Source organism: Dipodomys ordii, unplaced genomic scaffold (genome assembly GCF_000151885.1).
Source record: "Dipodomys ordii isolate 6190 unplaced genomic scaffold, Dord_2.0 Scaffold122, whole genome shotgun sequence".
NCBI lineage: Eukaryota > Metazoa > Chordata > Mammalia > Rodentia > Heteromyidae > Dipodomys > Dipodomys ordii.
Window position 1 is genome coordinate 437,395 of NW_012267338.1, and position 22,439 is coordinate 459,833.

The 22,439-nt window shown below is 36.6% G+C and overlaps 1 protein-coding gene across 2 annotated transcripts in view; it reads right to left on the minus strand.

Moving 5' to 3' along the window:
- Nucleotides 1–22,439, minus strand: part of Lrba (LPS-responsive vesicle trafficking, beach and anchor containing) — a 443,002-nt gene that overhangs the window by 378,791 nt on the left and 41,772 nt on the right. For both annotated transcript variants that reach the window (XM_013029761.1, XM_013029760.1), the window contains exons 2-12: nucleotides 15,680–15,911; nucleotides 14,811–14,911; nucleotides 11,515–11,610; nucleotides 9,866–9,987; nucleotides 9,651–9,777; nucleotides 8,663–8,782; nucleotides 7,421–7,567; nucleotides 5,869–6,066; nucleotides 5,559–5,692; nucleotides 3,210–3,318; nucleotides 2,754–2,906 (exon numbers count right to left, since the gene is read on the minus strand). In XM_013029761.1, the coding sequence (XP_012885215.1) occupies nucleotides 2,754–2,906; nucleotides 3,210–3,318; nucleotides 5,559–5,692; nucleotides 5,869–6,066; nucleotides 7,421–7,567; nucleotides 8,663–8,782; nucleotides 9,651–9,777; nucleotides 9,866–9,987; nucleotides 11,515–11,610; nucleotides 14,811–14,911; nucleotides 15,680–15,911 (1,539 nt within the window). The remainder of the gene's footprint in view (nucleotides 1–2,753; nucleotides 2,907–3,209; nucleotides 3,319–5,558; nucleotides 5,693–5,868; nucleotides 6,067–7,420; nucleotides 7,568–8,662; nucleotides 8,783–9,650; nucleotides 9,778–9,865; nucleotides 9,988–11,514; nucleotides 11,611–14,810; nucleotides 14,912–15,679; nucleotides 15,912–22,439) is intronic.

Sequence of the window (22,439 nt, forward strand, 5' to 3'; positions counted from 1 at the left end):
AGAGTGCTAGCCTTGAGCTGAAGAACTGAGGGACAGCGCCCAGGCCCAGAGTTCAGGCCCCCCGCCCGGACCCAAAAAAAAAAAAAAAACAAAGCCAGCCAGGGCAAGGAAAGTCCGTGAGACTCTTATCTTCAATTAACCACCAGAAAACAAGAAGTGGCATTGTGGCTCATGCAGTAGAGCACTTGCCTTGAGCTGAAGAGCTCAGGGACAGCAACCAGACCCAGAGTTCAAGCCCTATAAGAAGGAAGAGAAGAGGAGGAGGGAGGAGGAGAAGAAGAGGAGGAGGAGGAGGAGGAGGAGGAGGAGGAGGAAAAAATGATACTGTGGTAAAATTTAAAGTATCATTTAAGTGGGGCGACAATGGCTCAACCTGTAATCCTAGCTACTCAAGAGGCTGAGATCAGAGGATCATGGTTCAAAGCCAGCCTGGGCAGGAAAGTCCATGAGACTCTTATCTCCAATAAACCACCAGAAAACCGGAAGTGGTGCTGTGACTCAAGTGGTAGAGCATGTGCCTTGAGCTGAAGAGCTCAGGGACAACACCCAGTTCCAAAGTTCAAGCCCCATGACCAACAACAAAAAAAAAAAAACCAAATATATATGTATGTATGTATATATATATATATATATATATAAAACTATATATATATATAGTTATATATATATATATAATTTAACACTTACATAAAGAGGTGAAAGTGAAGATCTCAAGATTAAATGTTAATTATACACACATCTTCCTCCATTCACTTATTATATAATCCAACAACCACACAATTGTTTTACATCTATCTTTCTCTCTAGGTCCACGTCCTATGATGGTAAGAACCACATCTGTCTAGTTCTATAGTACTTACAGAGTCCAGCATGAAGCACTCATGCAACCAACATCTGCTGAGTCAACAAAGAACCACTGTAGATAATAAAATTCATACATTCTAGGAGGTCACTAAAAATTGCCTCTTAGCAGATCTAAGATAAATGAACATTATAAATCATTGTTCCCTTTTCCAAAAGCAAAGGCTGGTCTATACATCTATACCTTCAAATTAGTAACCACAGATGGACTTACTATGAAGCTAATGAAGCTTAAATTTTATCATCACTCATCAACATGGGCTCCTTCCAAGACTCTGAGCTTGGTTCTGGAGGCAATATACTGTATTCTTTTTTCTTAAAGAGCTCTTCCCACCTTGGGAAACTATATATGACCTTCAAGTTAAAAAAAAATGTGGATCTGTCCTTTGTTATAACTACCTTTCTAATAAAGTAAAAGCAAATAAAACTCCTCATGGATATACAAAGCAGACAGCTGCAATAGAAAAAAAGTTTAATATCATCAAATCAATTGTAAATTATAAAGAGGAAATTAAGAAAAGTTATTAAAAAGTAGAAGGTAAGAAATAAAGTGCAATAATAAATATGTCATATGATGAAATTTTTAAAATATTCCTCTAACAACTAAGTATCTAATAAGAGCCTTTCTGACCACTTCAAAAGAGACACAATGCCTTACAAATATGCAGTTTAGTAAGACCAGAAAGAGTCTAGGCAAAAATTTTTAAAGTAACTTGAAACAATCATTGAAAAGAAATAAGACTGAAGGTCATGAAAAAGAAAGAGGTCAAATTTAACCTGGAGATAAAAAGCTACAACCTCCAGCTGCCTCCTCTGATTATTTCCAAATGGCAATCAGAATCAGCAGCTGCATTTCTCTTCAACATTTGAAAAGACCAGCTAAAAATAAGACATTATAACTCTAGAAAAGCAAGAAAGGCAGCAGACATTTTTTTCCTGACAACTAGGATAAGTATGTGCTATTCCAACCTCAACAGTGACAGGCACAGCCAGTGGACAGAAAGGGAAGGAGAGAGCAACATAACAGGTATGAAATGACATAGATATAATTGCATAATGTGATATAAAGTTTTCTATTTCAACTTTACCTTAATTCCACCACTCTTAAATTTTAGAAACATTTAATATATCCATATTTATTAAAGTTTTTGCTCATAAACATTAGCAAAAACTTATTTATAGCCACATAAAAGTAATTATCTTGCTGTCGTGGTACTAAAAAATTATCTGGTGCAAATAAAACATGATAATTAGAATGTGAAATTAAAGTGATTAAATAATAGCAGTTATCATGCCTTCAAGAAAAATCTGAGCTCTAACTTTAAGAAGGAAACAGCATTCATCACAATATTGGATGGCAAAGTGCAAAGAGGGAGAAAGAGTGGGAGCAAGCAAGGTGTTAAGATGGAATTCCATATACACGTATTTTTATGTATATAATGTTTTATTTAATACATATATATGCAGTAAAATAGACCTACAATTGATAGGGAAGATATTTACAATGGAATTCTCCACCTTTGATTTATATTTAATGAACAAAATCTCTTGCAAATAAAACTTTCAGCACAAGAAGGCAAAGACTATAGCTCTGTTTTTAAAAATAGTAAACACTGGTGAATGAAGGAAAAAAGGAAGGGAAAGAGGTAGGAAGGAGGAAGAAAGGAAGGGAAGGACAAAGGGAAGAAAGGAGGAGGAAAGAAAAGGAGAAGGAAGGAAGGGAGGAAGAAAAACTTACAAATTTCCCTAAGGAGCAAAATAGCAGTTAAAGAAGGTAATCTACTGAAACCTTATGTGCTAGTCTATAACAGGATAAAAGAAAAGCCACATAATTATCACTTCCCTAAAGCCCTAAAACTTAGTGAAGATAATAAACTAAAAACATGTATTACCTTGGCTGGGGTGTGAATCCATATGGCAGGGTTAAGAAGAATATGGTCACACAATTGCTTGAGTAGGGGCATCCCATTCTGCAGATTGCTCAGATATTTTGAAAACGCAAGGCAAAGTTCAAGTACTGCTCTGCTGACATGGGATTTGGAGGACTGCAAAAAAAAAGTGCTTTAAAGGTTCATACTAATTTGAAACAAGGTAAGTAAATTACAGGCTGTCAACACCAGAAAGACTTGGGCCACAAACTATTCTCAAAGTTAAGGATGGCATGAAGCTCACTACTACACTCCTTCAATAGAGAAATAGAGGCAAGGTAAAACAACAAAACATTATTTTCATTTTAGCAATCTGGTATAACCACGGAGACATACTTACAGATTTTCTTAATCACTTAGGACAACAAGGACATGGCTTACAAATTAAGGATCAGAATCGTAAAATATTTCTTACTGTACCTTTTCCAGACTATATCCTATTACCAAGAATCCCTTACAGGCAAGCATCTGCTCCTGCGTAGCAATTGAGTTCTTCAACAACTCCATGATAAAAGCCAGCAAAGTTGTACTAGAAGAGGAAAAAGGTAATGACCTGAAGAAGCATATTTTATTAAACATATTAGATAAATGTAGACTTCAATTTATCATTTAATAAAATTTTTAGAGCTGGGGTGTGGCTGAGTAGTGAAACATTTGTAAAGCATATGTGCTGGGTTCAATCCCCAGTACCATCAAAAAAAAAAAACAAGTTCTCCATATCCATTTCAAAGAAAGCAATATTTTACTAAAACTGCTTCTAGAATTATTTCAGAAGTGAATTTTTAGTGTAATACTAGGATTTAACCCCTCTGTACATCACCTTGACAATAAAAAAAGAAGACTAGGATTTACTCTAATACTTATTTTAAATAGTACATCACTGGGGCTGGGAAGTTGGCTCAGTGGTAGAGCGCTTGCCTTGCATGCCTGAGGCCCTGGGTTCGATTCCTCAGCACCATATAAGCAAAAAGAAAAAAAAAAGCCGGAAATAGTACATCACAAACATTAGTAAGTGAATAACTTCAAAAGAATATATTCTGCATTATATAGAGAAAAATAAACAATGTCCAAAACAAATAATAGAAATGTCTAATAAATGTATATTCAGGCCATAAAAATAAGTATATTAAGTCTGGAGAACTTGAAACTAAAAGGCAGAAAATATACAAGCAATGGACTAAGATTTAAATCCTGAACACATACTAGAGCTGCAGCAAGACAAGCATGAACTGAGCAGAGAATGCATGAAGAGCTGAAAGTAAAGTTAACTTAGACACAAATCTGGGGTCCTTGAACAGTAATTTAAGGAGTGTGCATTTTGAAAACAGGGAAGTAGTAATATTCCAGTCTTTAAAAAATGTTTAAAGTAAATGGAGTCTACAAGCTTGTTCTACTAAACAATTAAACTGGTTTAATTTTTAATTAGGCTAATTAAGTTAGGACTCACAGGGCACTGGTGGCTCACACCTGTCATCCTAGCTACTCAGGAGGCTGAGATTTGAGGATTAAGGTTCAAAGCTAGCCCAAGCAGGAAAGTCTATGAGATTCTTATCTTCAATTAACTACCAGAAAATGAAGAAGTGGCACTGTAGCTCCAAGTGGTAGAGCACTAGCCCTGAATAAAAGAGCTCAGGGACAGCCCCCAGGGCACAAGCTCTAGGAGTAACAAAAAATAAAAAATAATAAGAAATAAACTAGGTAAGGAATATAGGTACAATAGTGCAACCTTATAATCCCAGCTACTTAGAAGGACAAGACAGAGGAAGTAACAAGTTTGAGGATGGCCTGGACAACATAGGAAACTGATAGCACAAATATATATGAAGGAAGGAAGGAATTTGACATGTACTAGGAATGTAAAAACACATTCAACACCGTGTTACTTTTTAGGAAAAAAATAAATAATAACAATAAAATTATATTTAAAAAAAGAAAGAAAAGAACCTTCTGCCTAAAAATAATATGGAGAAATTTATTTCAATATTAATTATGTACACTGGTAAAAGACATCAAGTTGTATATAACCAGAAAATCAAAGAGACAAATTCAAAAGAGAATATTATTCATTTAAACTTCTGAAATAAATGAAACAATTATTTTACCAGTTCATAATTTAGAATATGTATTAGTTAGAATATCAATGAGACATCCATATTACATTTTATAACTCATCTTAAAATTGTTATGCCTCTGCCTTTTCAGACTAAACACGACAACAGGAAACATAATTTTATAAGTAAAAATGTACAATCTAACTTTAAAAAAACCTGTCACCTGAAATCACACAATTAAAATATTTTATTTTCAATTACAAACAAGTAAGTTAAATATGAAAATCTAAATTCCCATAATAAACTCCTGCCAAATAAGAACTTAAAATATTTCAAAAATTAGATCTGATAAAAAATATATACCTTTTGTTAAAGTACGGTATCACTATTTTAACTTTATTGTAATACACTATTTCTACAGCCTCCACTTTTTTAATGATATACCAGAATTATTATTGATATGGATTTAAATTGTTACCTATAGGTCACAAATTTCTTTAAAATATACTGATTGAACAGCAAATAAGAGAGGTATTATAGAGCTCAACAATAATGGAAGTAAGTAACTCTCACATTAAATAGGTAGGAGTGGTAGCAGTGGTCTATAATTCTAGAACTAGAGAAGCTGAGAAAGGAAGAGAGTGAGTTTGAGGACAAGCTGAATTATATAATGAAATGCTGTCTCAAAAAAAAAAAAAAGGTGGAGGGGAGTACTCACCAGATAGTCAAGTCAACCTCATCAGATAAATATTGCTTATAATCCAACTGTGCAAAAAGGGGAAATAGTACTTGTACTCCTCCAATAGAATGCATGGCACTTTGGATGGAATGTGTTAAAACTGCCTTCACATCCTTGAAAAATAGAATACACAATAAAGAATCCAATGTTTTCTTTTCCAAAACAGTTAAAAAATAAAGCACAACAGGAAATACAAGAACATTAAAACATGACAATTTGTGTTAAACAGAAACTACCAAACATACCAGATTTAGATTATATATATTCTTAAAAGGATGACTGTTCGTACCTGGAGCATGAGTGCATGTGGTGAATGAACAAAAATGGAAGGGCTGTCCTTAGGAGAAGACTCGAGGCACAGTTGGGCATCTGTAGCCCGCGGATTATACGTGAAGGCAATGGCACTTGAGAGCTTGCCATCATACAGTAAGAGTTTGTGATGCTCAGCAAGGAAAAGGTCACTTTCTGCTTTGAATTTAAACGTGCCCTACAAATTCATAAAGTAGAGCACAGTTAAGAGTATACTCCATTCAAGACCTAAATACAAATCATATAGATATAAACCTGTAAGGCGATACCTCTCTAACAATAGCAAACAAGGGAACCCTCCATATAATGTTAGTCCTTACCACCATGAATTTTCCTCTTCCTACGACTTTTGTTGAATCAGGTTTTGATTCATTACCTTTGCATTTTCCTTTGTCAAGATAGTTTCTAATTTCCTTTGTGATTTCTGCTTTTGAACTACTGATGGTTAGGGGGGTGGGATGTGATGTATAATTTTCATGTTATTTAAGGGGAGGAAAGATCATTATAATTTCAATTTTCTTAAATTTGTCAATATTTGCTTTATTTGCTTGTGGCCTGGTCCATCCTGTCTATCAAGTCTATCTTGAAGAACATTCCATGTATACTTAAAAAGAAATGTGTTTATTATACTTTTGTTTCATGGACTGTTTTGAATATGCTTAAGTATAACTGATTATCATTATTGTTCAAGTCCTCTGTTTCCTTATAAGTCTTCCTTATGGTTGTTCTACCCATGATTGGAAATTAAACACTGACATTTTCTACTATCAATGATACATATTTCTCCTTTCAACTATCAAAGTTTATTTTATATAGCAACATACCAATGTTTTGATCAATAACAAACTACGATGACAGTCTAAGGACTGAAGACTTTGCTCAGGTAATTATGAGGCCTGGAGCTCAAGCCGAGGGGGGGGGCAGAGAGAGAGAGAGGGAGGGAGAGAGAGAGAGAGGAAGAGAGAGAGGGAGAGAGGGAGAAAGAGGGAGAGAGAGAGAGGTGGAGAGAGAGGGACAGAGGGGGAGAGAAGGAGAAAGAGGGAAAGAGAGGGACAGAGGGAGAGAAGGAGAGAGAGGGACAGAGGGAGAGAGGGAGAGAGAGGGACAGAGGGAGAGAGGGGCAGAGGGAGAGAGGGAGGGACAGAAGGAGAGAGGGAGAGAGAGGGACAGAGGGACAGAGGAAGAGAGAGAGTGAGAGAGGGAGAGAACTAAATGTTTAAATGTTAAGAAGACAGATATTCTTACCCTTATTTGAACATTATACAATGTATGTAAACGCCATACCATATCACATAAAATATGTAACTTACAGGTTAATTTTTAAAGTTAAGACATCATCCTAACATTAAATGAAATTGAAAAAAACTAATAGTTCACATAACACCCTACACAGGTCAAGTATACTACACATCTTTCTGACTGCTACAACTTTGCCATAGTGTTTCCCGTCATCCTGACACCCTTCTTAATTACTCAAGGCAAATCTCCTGTGTCAAATACAAATTACACCCAGTGAACAGTAAGTAACATACCTTGTATCCCAGGCCCAACTGATAAATAGCAAAAATCTGAGCTGCATTAAGTGCATCACTGAATAGGTAAACTGCAGTCATCTGACCACAGAATACTCTGTTAGCATCTGCTGTTTCTGATGAGCCCAGGAAACATTTGTCAAAGGTCTGTAAAGAAAATGGAAAGAAGGTTTTATAGAAAAAAAAATACATACACACATGCATACGCACATGCACACACACCTTCTGGAATAATAAAAAAAATCTTCATTGGTATAAATGTTACATCATTTCTAACCTGTTTCTGAATAGAATAGTAATTCACTTAGTATTTCAGTTCACTCCTTCTCACCTGAGTAGAAAGTAGTTTTCTAGAGAACAGTAAGTTAAATTTGATGACAATGTGAAGGTTAAAAAAAGGAATCCGTAGCTAGGCATCAATGGCTCATACCTGTAAATCCTATTTACTCAGGAGACTGAGTTCTAAGGATCCCGGTTCAAAGTCAGCGTGGGCAGAGAAGTCTTTGAGAGTTCCTTATCTCTAATTAACCAAAAATCAGAAGTAGAGCTGTGGTTCAAGTGGTAGACCACTACCCTTGTGCAAAAAAAGCTAAAGGACAACATCCAGGTCTGAATTCATGCCCCAAGACCATCACACACACACAAAAAAAAAAAAAATCAGGAAAACTCCTGTGGCTCTACATACTCAGTAGCCAAAAATTCAAATAGAAGAATATAGTTTGACACAAGAAGTATGAGTAAGCTTTCACAAGGTACTGTGCTAACAGATTTATCAACCTCATCACATTTAATCATTACAACTTTCTAAGGTACACAGTTTTTTATTTCCCTTTACAACAACAACAAAATGAAACAATGGACTAAGACCAACCACATAATCAATGACGACAGTAGGGGGATTACAACATAAAGTGTGGCTGATGAAACACCCTGAGCTCCATAGTTGAAATTAACGTTAGTCAGTATGTACGCATGTGTAGCAAAGGATGCAAAAGGAGTAAGTGTGGGTGGCAGAGTTTGTGGCCATTTTCTTTAGCTTTCTTGGTAGTGGTGTTTTGTTAAATTTTCTACAAAAAAAGATGATTATGAAGACAATCTGAGTTCTATTACTGTAGTAGCAAAATTAGATTACAAAAATTCACCACTTTTGTATTCCAAAGTTTATAGTCAAGTTTTAAAACCCCTTCTAACTTGAAAAGCACATGCCTTTATTTTTGGCACACATAGATTGATATGACTTACATCATTGGTATTGACAAACCACGTAATCTCTCCATAGGAAGCAAGCTCCCCATTCACATAACATCGAAGCTCACTGTTCTTCCATCGGTTATAAATATGTACTATAGTTACCATGTACCACTGAATAAGAAAAAAAAAACAGAAACAGTAAAAGCAAAATTTATCATAATTCTCCCTAATACAACCATGTTGAAAATAATGAAAAAAAGCAGGAGGATAATAATTAAATCCCAAAGCAAAGTTGAAGTACCTCTATTAAATTGAGTATTTATTACCTCTAGAACAATATTTATTTATACAGGGAGGCTCTTGAGTAATGAGAACTCATTCACTAAATAATTTTATTTATTATAAAAATTTTCAAGCATACTCCTTTAAATCTAAATATCTAGTATAATTATCTTCCTTTAAATCTGAATTAGCTGGGCACTGGTTGCTCACACCTGTAATCCTAACTACTCAGGAGGCTGAGAGTTGAGAATCGTGGTTCAAAGCCAGCCCAGGCAGGAAAGTCTGTGAGACTCTTCTCTCCAATTAACCACCAGAAAACTGGAAGTGGTGTTGTGGCTCAAAGTATTAAAGCACTAACCTTGAGCACAAAAGCTCAGGGACAACATCCAGACCCTGAATTCAAACCCCAGGACCAATTAAAAAGAAAAATCTGAGTATTTTCTCATGTACCTAAACACCAATGCAACTATCTATACATTCTAAGTTATTTTTTAATCTCTACGTTTTAAAGTGTAAAGGAAAACACATATTAAATTTGCATTACTAAAATAATTATCATTGACATCTCCTATTTCTGCTTAAAATCAATCAGTAAATACTCATTTTATGATCCAAATCAGGAAATTAACATTTATCCATTGATTTACACTTTGATTTTTAAAATAGCTAACAACATAATAGGTATGTAAATACCATTAAAACAGTATTTCGAAAGGTAGTATAGCTTATTAATGTAACTATAAGTAAGATCACATACCTTTTGTGGCTTGAAATCAAATTTCACACAGTGCTGAAAGCCTTTTCCTTTTGACTTTATTGATGTTATAATCAAACAGCCACCAACAAAATGAGCAGAATAACCAAGACCTTTGCTAGTTCTGAAACTATGAAAAAATAAGTTTCATTTTTATCTCTAAATATTCTTATTTCCAAAGGAAAATAATAAAACTAAACAATTACAGAAGTACATACCAATATAGATAGGGCTTATCCTTATCTACATTGATGTTATTTACAGGGTCCATTCTCAGCCAGGTATGAAATGTAAAACCACTCTGGTATGGCCATTTGGCTATGGGAGGTAATGCAATCGCCTACAGGTAAAAAGCTTTGAGTTACTGACCTGCGTAAAAAACTTTATTACTGCATAGATCAACGAGACTTTACAATACTACATACATTTCTACCACATCATATAAATTTATGTCATACTTAAAATACCTCAAGGTAAACTCTTATCTGAAAGAAGACTTTTAGTAACTTCTGAATCTTCCAAAATACAAACTAATGATGCTAATTTATCAAGCAAAATGAACATTCAGTGTCATGTGCAAGACATAGATTATGTCCACTTCATTTACTACAGCACACATATCCATAGAGATTCCAAATGAAAGAGAAGAGTGGTGATACCAAACTAGAAATTTGATAGAATTTTGATAGAAAAAAAGAAAGGTGAACAAGAATGAAAAAAATTAAAGAAACAGCTTAGTATGTTTGTTTTACACACCATACATGTAAAATTGAAGAGGGTTATTCCATGAAATATTTTAAATTGTATTAATAACTCATTTTGTAAATGGTTTTACCATTTGGCTTAAATTTTTATTTAAAAGATATTATATAATGGTAGGGATACTAAGTAGTTGAACAGTCTTTAAAAGGAAAATAAAAGCCAGTAGACTCATCCCACCAAATTCAAACATACTATAAAGCCATTGCAATGAACACTATGTGGTGCTGGTATAAGATATATGTACTTTGGGTTGGCAAATTATGTCACCAAAAGTGACAAAAGTAACAATACATAAATTGGGCTTCATAAAATTATAAACTATTCTTTGAAAAACATGTCACTAGGTTGGTAGGAAATATTTATAAATCAAATATCAATGAAGGATTTCTACCCAAAAATGTAAAAAGACTCATATAACTCAGTAATAAAAAGGCAAATACAACGTTAAGTAGAACACCAGCCAAGTAAGCTTTACAAATATTAAGGCCCTGAGTTCAAGGTGTGGTACCACCAAAAACAAATATTTATTTTAGTCAGATGTGGTGATAGTCCCCTGAAACCCTGTACTTGGTAGGCTGAAAAAGGATGATCATAAATCAGAGGCCACCCTAGGATACATAGCGAGTTCAAGGACAGCCTGGGAAACATCGCAAGACTCTGCCTCAAAAAAACAAAACAATAAATGGGAGTGATATTTCAAGTCTGCAGTCCAGCTACTTTTTTCTTTACCTCTAAAACAGCTAGGAAGGGGCTGGGAAGGTGGCTCAGTGGTAGACTGCTTGCCTTGCATTCATGAGACCCTGAGTTTGATTCCTCAGCACCACATAAGCAGAAAAAGCTGGAAGTGGTGCTATGGCTCAAGTGGTAAAGCCTTGAGCTGAAGAGCTGAGGGACAGCACCCAGGCCCATAGTTCAGGCCCCATAACCAACAAAATATAAATATAAATAAATAAATAGATGGGGAAAAGGAACAAGCACAATGGTTTTAAGGATTTGGTTAGTTTATGCAAAGAACAGCCACTATCAAGGGCATTTAGAGTACAACACTTCCAGGAAGCAAAAGAAAGGAAAAGCTGGAGTGATTTCCTCATTAACATTTACTTACTGCAGCACTCTTCCCTGGAAAGTTGAAAAAGGCATCAGGACCATACTTCTGAGGCATGTGCTTCAGCACGGACAGCAGCTTCCCTGCATGTGGAGGCTATGAAGACAATCAACAATTCAATAACCACAGGATTCAGCACAAAAATACATATTTTAAACTAGACATGCTTTACTATGCACAAGAATCATCCAAAGCTTAAAAGCACACACAGTAACCAAAAAAAAAAAATATTTTCAACTGTCTTAAGGACATAACATATTCTATCCATTTTCTGTAATACTGTAGGGTTATTAGGTGTTTTGTAAATATGAGCCAATATTATTTGACACTTAAAATTCTTCTCTAAACCACAGCAAAAATTAATAAATATTTTAAAAATATTTTTAAAACTACAACTGGACACCAGTGGTGCATACTTGTCATTCTAGCTCTGTGGGAAACTGAGAAAGGAAAGATTGTAGTTTAAAGCCAGTCTGGGAATACACAAGACCCCTTCTCAACGCATAGCTGGATATCATGGTACATGCCCATCATCCCAAGCTACATGGAAGGCTGAGATCAACGGGTCATAGTTCCGAGCAAGCCCAGGTGGGAAAGTCCATCTCAACAGGACTCCATCTCAACAGGAAAAAACTGGGCTTAATAGTGTACTTGCCATCTGAGCTATAAAAGGAAGCCTAAAATAGGCAGATCAGAATATAGCTTCAAGACCAAGGAACTGAGACCCTATTTCAAAAATAACCAGCACAGAAAAGAGCCAGACAGGATCAAACTACAAGTAAGATCACTGAGGTGTCTTCATCCTATTTTCATTGCTATTATGTATAATCATGACTAATTATTCAAATTCAGCAACCTCTTACCTAAATATCAAACAGAGAACTTCAAAACTTCTTCTTTTTTTTTGCCATTTCTGGGGCTTGAACTCAGGGCCTGGGCACTGTCCCTGAGCTTCTTTTGCTCAAGGCTAGCACTCTACCACTTGAGCCATAGCACCAGTCACTTCCTGCTTTTTCTGTTTATGTGGAACTGAGGAATCAAACCCAGGGATTCATACATGCTAGGCAAACACTCTACAACTAAGTCACATTCTCAGCCCAAGAAATTCATTCTTAAATGATCAAGATATTTTCAATCAACTAGTTAAAAAATATAGTTAGCAACAGGTAATGACTGATTCTTTTAAAACCAATTCCAAAGCAGATACTCGTGGTTCACACCTATAAACCCTGCTACTAAGGAGGCCAAGAATCTAGGTTCAAAGCCAGCCTGGACAGGAAAGCCTGTGAGACTCTTATCTCCAATTAACTACTAGAAAACCAGAAATGGAACTCTGGCTCCAAATGGTAGAGCTCTAGCCTTGAGCAAAAGAGCTCAGGGAGCCCAAGTCCTGAGTTCAAGCCCCATGACTGACAATAATAACAATAATAATAAATTAACTTCAAATTGAACTAATTTAACCTTCAGTCACAAATTCAAATACAATATTGTACATCATGTCTGCCTAGAGAAACCACTCCTCCAAATCCCCATTCCCGTAAGTCAATCAATGACAATAAAAAATAAATATATCATGAAAATGTACCTACATGCATAGACAATACAGGAGACAAGGATACTGAAACTTTTTCAGAAAAAAATTAGTTGTTCTATTTCAAGTATCTTTTTAAATGTTCATACCTATGCACTGATTCTACACATACAAGTTGATTCTATACATAGAAATCTATGCAAAATAATAATCAAAAAAGCAGATATAGACAGCCACAGAGATTTTTTTTTCATTACATACTAGGAGAGCACCAATTGGAAATACCCTGAATGCCCAATAAAGAGGTAAATAAATATAATGAATATCTCAATTCACATTTTATTAATAGTTTGATTTTCTTCTAATCATATGTATTGCCTAATCTTATTCTGAGTCTCCTCCTTCCTGCAACCAATTATATTAACATGTTTTATCTTTTCAGTGTATGTTTTCAAAGGTGTTTTTGTTTGATCGTTCCTAGCATATGAATGGTGCTATTTTAGAGCTATCATTCTGCTAATTGCTTTTTTCTTGTTTTTTTAATCTATTCATATTACTTTATGCACTGGTTCTAGCTGCTATATAATAATCTATTCTGTGCATCTGATATATTTTACCTATTTACCACCCTAATGACTGTACAATAATGTAATAATGTACAATTCACAATGTTCCAGTAAACATTCTCATGTTTATTTCCTTATGGGACTACTTGAGAATTTCTTTGTATATACGCTAAGAAATTATTAAGTTATTGGACATAAGTATATTTTATGTGACTAGATTCCTCTTGAGGTTGACTTCACTACTGTTCACTCCAAAAATATACAAGGATTAAAATAACCATATTTCTCCCTGTACACCTTTATAACAATAAAGTTACATTTTAAGTAAATAAATAATAACCATATTTCTGGCCAGACATGGTGGTGAATACGTGTAATAACAGTCTCTCAAGCAGTGGGAAAGGGAGGATCGCACTTAGAGGACAGCTGGGGCAACAAGTGTACAAGAATCCATCTCAACAAGCTGGGTGCTCCAGCTATCTGGGAGGTATAGACAGAAGGACTGGGGTCCAGGACGACCCTAGACAAACACTGAGAGTCCTTGTTGGAAAAATAACTGGAGCACAAAAGATCTGGGGCTGGGCGCAGGTGGTTTACAACTCCTTGCTCCTCAGGAGGCTGAGATCTGAGGATCACGGTTTTAAGCCAGCCAGGAAAATCTGTTTGACTATTTTTTCCAATTAATCACAAAAAAGCCAGAAGTGGAGCTGTGGCTCAAGTGGTAGAGTGCTAGCCTTGAGCAAAGGAGCTCAGGGATAGCGCCCAGGCTCAGAGTTCAAGCCCCAGGACCAGCAAAAAAAGTGCTGGGGACATGGCTCAAGTAGTACAGCACTTGCCTGGCAAGCATAAAGCTCTTAACTTTAAATTTCAATACCACCAAAAAATATAAAATATCCATATTTCCAAAACTAGGCTTGTTATTTTCTAACAAAATACTTTTCATTATAGACATAGTTAGGTATCATATTTGTTTTAATGTGAATGATTTTGTTTTTATCTGTTTGTGAAGTTTCTACTACTAATAACTAACTGTTCATGCCATATCCAGGAATGGAAAAAAACTGTGCACCTATAACTGCTGTTTCAATTGATCTCTTCCTATCAATCTGACATTTACTCCATGAGCAGTATTAGTCACTTATAATGTATTAACATATTCAGCAAGGGAAGACTCTCAAAAGTTTTTAGGTTTTTTTTACCCATTGTCCTTTATCGCCTTGAAGTTTACTGAAGAAAAGCTTTAGTTCTCGAACTGTCAAATTATAGCTAGCCAGCACTCCCAACATGTCAACCAAAAGATCTGGAAACAAAAGAAAACAATAAAATAATTAGGCCACTTATATTTTTTAAAGAGCTAAAATTCATGGGCTCACTTAGGAGTTTGGATGCCAGAGTTTTAGGTACACACTACATGCTCAAATATTCTTAAATTATATTAAATTATTTTATTTTATTTTATTTACTTTTTTGTTGGTTGTAGAGCTTGAACTCTGGGCCTGGGCACTGTCCCTGTGCTCTTCAGCTCAAGACTAGTGCTCTACCACTTGAGCCATAGCGCCACTTCCTGTTTTCTGGTGGCTTACTGGAGATAAGGGTCTCATAGACTTGCCTGCCTGGGCTGGCTCTGAACCACAATCCTCAGATCTCAGCCTCCTGAGTAGGCAGGATTACAGATATGAGCCACTGGTGCCTGACTAAATAATTTTTTAATATAGTACTTAGCCAGGCACTGAAGGCTCATTTGTAATCCTACCTACTCAGGAGGCTGAGATCTGAGGATCACTATTCCAAGCCTGCCAGGGAAGAAAAATCCTTGAGACTCTATCTCCAATTAACCTGAAAGTGAAGGTGTGCTTCAAAGGTGCCAGTCCTAAGCAAAAAAGCTTTGGGACAGCACTCAGGACTTGCATTCAAGATCCAGTACCAGCACACACACACACACACACACACACACACACACACACACACACACGCACACACGCACACACGCACGCACGCACACACACACACACACACACACATCAAACTTCATTTCTTCATATATTTTGTACTATAGAAAAAGTCATACCTGCAATCATACTGTCAACCTTCTCAATTTTCTCAAGTACTTTTTCAACAAGGCCTACTTCTGTGCAAACTTGAAGGTTTCGTATGCTCTTCTTCAGAATGGCTGTAAACATGCTCCAGACTTCTGCTTGGCATGTGATGTCACATTTTTCCAGTAACTCCACCATGCAGATGATACTCTCACCTTCTTGGATAATGAAATTCATCTCCAAATCAAACTGTCCTCCTACAAGCTTCCAAAGGCAAAGTACACAAGAACATATTAAGGATATTACTTCTTCCTAAAATTCAGTCACAATAACTAGCCATATCCTCGAATACAATAAAAGGTTCATTTCCAAAAAAAAAAAATTTAAAAAGCAAGGTACCAGTGGCTCGCGCCTATAATACTAGCTACTCAAGAGGCTGGGATCTGAGGATCATGGTTCAAAGCCAGCCCAGGCAGAAAAGTATGTGAGACTCTTATCTCTACTATTCAGAAAAACCAGAGGTGGCACTGTGGCTCAAAGTGGTAGAGTGCTAGCCTTGAGCACAAGAGGACAGTACCAAGCCCTGAATTCAAGCCTCAGGACCAGCCAAAAAAAAAAAGAGTAGCTCTACCAAACAAGAAAGATTCAAAATTAGATAGCACAAAGTAACATCTATGACTATAAATAAAAATGAAAGTATCTTTCAACAAAACAAATGTAGGATCATCTACACTAAGGGTTGGACAGGCAGCTCCCATGCATGAGGCCCTGTCCCATTCTAGTATGGTCCAAAAAAGCCACAAAAGGTAGACATGTATCAATCTCATGATTTCATTTCAATTTAAAAATAAATTTAAAATAAAAATTTTAATGTGAAGGAAACAAAATAGAAAGAAATTCTCAGTGCTTGCTTATTAGCAACACTTAGGTCCTGAGCTCAACCACAGAACCACCAAAAGTGAGGGGAAGGAAATACATACAACATAAACACATACAAGACACTCAAAGAATACATACATACATAAAAATCATTGCTGGATGCTGGTGGCTCATGCCTATAATCCCATGGTTCAAAGCCAGCCCAGGAAGAAGTATCTGTGAGACTTTTATCTCCAATTAACTACCAGAAAGCCAGAAACGAAGCTGTGGCTCAAAGTGGTAAGGAAGAGCAATAGCCTGGGGCAGAAGAGCACAGGGATAGCATCCAGGACCCAAGTTCAAGCCCCAAAACCAACAAACACAGACACGAACACTCTCTCTCTCTCTCTCTCTAAAAGAGTAGGAAGTAGACCTGTGGCTCAAATGGCAGAATATGAGCCTTGAGGAAAAGAGCTCAGAAACAGAGCCCAGGCCCTGAGTTCAAGCCTCAGGACCAGCACCCAAAAATTTTTTAAATTACAATACAAACTTTGTTTTGCTTTTATAATTTTCCTATGCATTTATGTATACATTATATATATATACATATATATATATATATTTCGTCTTTCATATATATCACATACACTATGAAACATAAAAATACAGAATAGAAGGAAAAAAGGATGTGAACAGCCAATTCACAAAAGAAATGACACTGAAAAATACAAATGGAAAGAATTACTAAATAAAATTTACCCATTTTTTTCAATTATTAATACTCAAAGTAGGTAGGAGTGACATGACAGACAATTCTATACACTGCTAGTGAAATATTCCTACGATAGTTTACAATATGAGAATTACACTAGTCAGGCAAAATTAAAATATAAACTTCTGGGTATACGAAGAGTCAGAATAAGTGTTGAAAGAAGACTGGGTCTCCCGTAGTTCAGTAGTACTAAGTAAACATAATAAAAGAAAGTCATGATTATTTTTTAATTCAAGTGTTAGTGTTCTTGCCTATAACCCTAGCTGTTTGAGAGGCTGAAAATAGAAAGATCACAGTATGAGGCCAGCTGAGGTAGAAAAGTTAGGTGAGTCTCCTTCTCAACAAAGACACAGATGCAGTGGCATACACTTGCTTTCCTAGCCATGACAGAGAATCTAACCCACAGATCACATTCAAGCATGCACTTAGAAGTTAGTTCCTATCTCAAAAATAACCAGCAAAAAAGGGGCTGGAGGGGCATAGCTCAGTAGAAAGAGCATTTGCCTAGCAAGTATGAGGCCCCAAGTTCAAACCCCAGTATTGCATAAATAAGTAAACAAGCAAATAAATAAACATAGCCAGATGGAAAGATGGACAATATTTTATTATTTGTGTGGAGAAATGATCATAAGCCATTGCCAAAGATTAAGAAAAGTTAAAAAAAAGTTCAAATCTGGGGAAAATCATTCCATGAATATGAAAATTTGATAAAAATATTCCTAGTAAATTTTAGCAGTAGAAAGATCTGATCCAGCCCCAAGACCAGAGATGTTCTCTGGAAGATGATCTGAAGGAACTACCAATCCACGAAGAAGACAGAATGAAAAATGAGGGAATGACTAAATTCTCAGGCACAAGTAATATTATGAGAAAAATTCAGAAAGCCAAAAATCCCTATGGCTATTTAAAAAATCTAGTAATCTTCTACAATATTATATGTAATAATACACTTGGGGAAAAAAATGGTGGCCGAGCATCAGTGGCTTATGCCTGTAATCTTAGCTACTAAGGAGGCTGAGATCTGAGGATGGTGATTCAAAGCCAGCCCAGGCAGGAAAGCCCTTGAGACTTTTTTTTTTTTTTTGTCAGTCATGGGGCTTGAACTCTGGGCCTGGGTGCTGTCCCTCAGCTCTTCAGCTCAAGGTTAGCGCCCTACCGTTGAGCCACAATGCTACTTTGGTTTTCTGGTGGTTTATTGGAGACCAGAGTCTAACAGACTTTCTCTTGCCCCAGCTGGCTTTGAACTGTGATCCTCAGGTCTCAGCCTCCTGAGTAGCTAGGATTACAGGCATCCAGCTGTCCTTGAGACTCTTATCTCCAATTAACCACCAGAAAACCAGAAGTGGTATGTGGCTCAAGTGGTAGAGCACTAGCCTTGAGATGAAAAGCTGAGGGACAGTGTCCAGGCCCAGAGGTCAAGGTCCATGACAGGCAAAAAAAAAAAAAAGGTGAATAGAAAGTTACAGGAGAAAAGTATTTTATGAAAATCGTTTAGAAACGATAGTGAAGCAGAGACAAATTCCAGAAATATTTTCCAGAGACAAACTAAACATGTTCCACTAAATATAATAAAGCACTTTTTATTTTTATTTTTTTATTTTTCGGGAGGTCTGGTGTGGGGCCTGAACTCTGGGCCTGGGTGCTGTCCCTCAGCTCTTCAGCTCAAGATTAGCATGCTACCACTTGAGCCATAGTGCCACTTACGGCTTTTTTTTTCTGCTTATGTGGTGCTGAGGAATCGAACCCAGGGCCTCATGCATGCAAGGCAAGTGCTCTACCACTGAGCCACCTTCCCAGCCCAATAAACCACTTTTTAAAGTACACATACAGCTGAGCGCCAGTGGCTCACACCTGTAATCCTAGCTACTCAGGAGGCTGAGATCTGAGGATCATGGTTCAAAGCCAGCCTGGACAGGAAAAGTCCGTGAGACTCTTATCTCCAATAAACCACTCAAAATAAATGGAAGTGGGGCTGTGGCTCATGTGGTAGAGCACTGGCCTTGAGCTGAAGAGCTGTGGGACAGTGCCCAAGTCCAGAGTTCAAGCCCCACGACCAATAAGATAGATAGATAGATAGATAGATAGATAGATAGATAGATAGATAGATAGATAGATAGATAGACAGACAGACAGGTAGGTAGGTAGGTAGGTAGGTAGGTAGGTAGAGAATACACATAACACCACACTTGGACTTTATTAAACATGAACAAATTAACCAATATATTTGACAAAAATTACTGCCAAGAAAATAGAAAGAGCTCTAACAGGGTGAAAATTTTCTTTATGTGTCTCTGTATACAAGGAAATGGGACAGAAGCTTTGGTACAACTTACTTTAAGAGACCTTACCTTCACCTTAATATCATTGACATCAATCTTTCATTTTGATCTGTGTATATTATACTCGGTAACCACCCTTCCAAGAAGCTAAGAATTAATTTTCAAAGTAATTTCCAAAAAAGCTCCCAAATATTTCACCAGCTTTTAAAATTGATCTTATAACATAAGATCAATTTCTACACAGGTGTTTTAAACATTCCTCCACTGTGTTAAATATTATAAAATATGCTGTACAAAGAAAAATTGATGGCAGAAATCTGTACATACAAATATGCGACATACTTGATATACTGTATGTATGTATACCTATTACACCTTAAAACCAGGCAGAGGGACTACAGTATGTCATGTTAACCCTTTCTAATAGTTATTTGAAGCTGATCAACCTTCAAAACACAAATTTGTTTCCAATGACAGGGATCATAATCCAGGTGCAAGCATTGGCTAGTTATTATCTGAGCTGTAGTAATGGCTTTGCACTACAAAATGTAATCTTCCCAAATGTCACAGTAAGTTATGAATATCTGAGCAGCCTAATGCACTTTACTAGCCATGAAATGTGAAAATGTAATCTTATTACCTTTTTTATGGTTGTATTTTTTTTGAATAATGTAGCCTCGATTCTGATGTATAGTCTTTTTCTTCATTTTAGCATGATTTGGTCTCCTCTGCTATAGGGAACATTTTTCAAACTCTTCACTTCAACATATTTTACTCTTGGCCCGAACTTCATAAACAATTTTTATAGCAACCTTCGGGTGGCATAACATGCTTCTATAGGTTACAGTTTAATATACACGATTACAGAAATTTTAAGGCATCTTATTCAAAGAACTCAAAAAATCTTTACAAGATTTGTGTCAAGGCTATAATTGAGTATGATGATTCTTCTTCTTCCCTATGGTTTTACTAATAAAATGCTTAAAGCCAATATTCGTCACTAATCAAAGTCATATTTATTACCAAAAACAAAAAAAGTAATTATCTTCTTCACACGATTTATAAAACTGCTCCTGTTTAACTAATAAGGACTGCAATCCAGGCCAACTCAGGCATAAATTCAAGACTCTATCCTAAAAATAAAACTACCAAAAATGATAAGGGTCATGGCTCAGTGGCAGAGCACCTATCTAACAAGTGCAGGACGCTGAATTCAAACCCCAATGCCATCAAAATAAACAGAAAAAGGAACATGACCAAATTTCTTTCCAACTTTCTTCCCTCAAACTGCCTAACATACAGAAAGAAAAACAAGACCTAGAGTAACTGCCTCAAAATTGAAGCAATCCAGCTGGCTCACACTTGTAATCTTAGCTACTCAGAAGGCCAAGACCTGAAAATTGTGATTCAAAGCCAGCCCGGGCAGGAAAATCCATGAGACTCATATCTCCAATTAGCCATCAGAAAAACCAGAAGTGGAACAGTAGCTCAAAGTGGTAGAATGCTAGCCTTGAGCAGAAGAGCTCAGGGACAGCACCCAGGCCCTCAGTTCAAGCCCCATGACCTATCAAAAAAAAAAAAAGTGTAGAAAGATCCAACGATATGACCAGTACAGAACTGCCACAGTAGCCCAGTCTCCTCCTGTACCAATTCTTACCTAAAAAACAAATACACTTCTACTTTGCACTGTTGTTTTGGTCTCTCTGTAACTGATACCGATGATACTCATTTCATTTTCTTAGAAACAGAATGGCCTTTCTGCATCCCCGCCACTTATAGGAGAGCAGGTAAAACTCACTAATGTTACCATTGACCTACTATTGAAAACAGGCTTTATGTCCTGGTAAGCTTAGAAAGAGAAATCAAAGACAGCCTAATCACTGATCATATGCTTCCTGGACAGTTTGATACATTCTATACTAGTATTCCACTATGCATCCTGTTATCGATTGAATTGTGTGTCCCTCAAAATTCCTATGTTGGCCAGGTGCTAGTGGCTCAGGAGGCTGAGATCTGAGGATCATGATTTGAAGCTAGTCCTAGAAAAAAAAAATCCTTGAGACTTTCCTCTCCAATTAATCATCAAAAGTCAGAAATGGAGCTTCTGGCAAAGAGCCAGACTTGAGCAAAAAACCTCAGGGACAGTGACCAGGACCTGAGTTCAAGCCCCAGGACTGGCATCCCCCCCCAAAAAAAATTATTTGTTGACATCTTAAACTCTAGTATTTGAGAATGTGACTTGAGTAATGCTAGGTGATGACGTGATTAAGGTATGCCTTAATCGAAATAGGAAAATTTACACAGACATGCACCCAGGAAGAATGTCATGTAAGGACGAAGTCAAGGAATGCCAAAGACCATTGGCAAACCTCCAGGAGGTAGGAAAGAGACATGGAACAGATTCTCACAATTCTCAGGAAAAATCAACCTGAAAACACATTGCTCTTCTAGCCTATGGAACTCTTGGGCAATACATTTCTGTTAGAGCCACATAATTTCTGGTACTTGTTATACAGCCCAAGAAAATATTAAGCCCCAGAATCCCCTGAGCTTCCTTTTTTATTCTACCAGTAAGCATTCTCAAAAACTCTGAGAAAAGCTGACAATCACCCAGAAACTTTGCTCCACCTACCTAAGCTCCCAGAAATTTAACTCGGGAGTAATAACACTGCACCATCACTATAATAATAGGTATGGATTGGTACTGTTCTCAGACATAAACAATATATTACAGAGTGATATATATGCTCAAAAGTGGCAAGAGTGCTAACCTTCAGCAAAAAAGCTCAAGGACACTGGCCAGGACCTGAGCACAAGCCCAAGGACCAGGAAAAGAAATAAAGAAATGAAGGGAAGGGAAGGGAAGGGGAGGGGAGGGGAGGG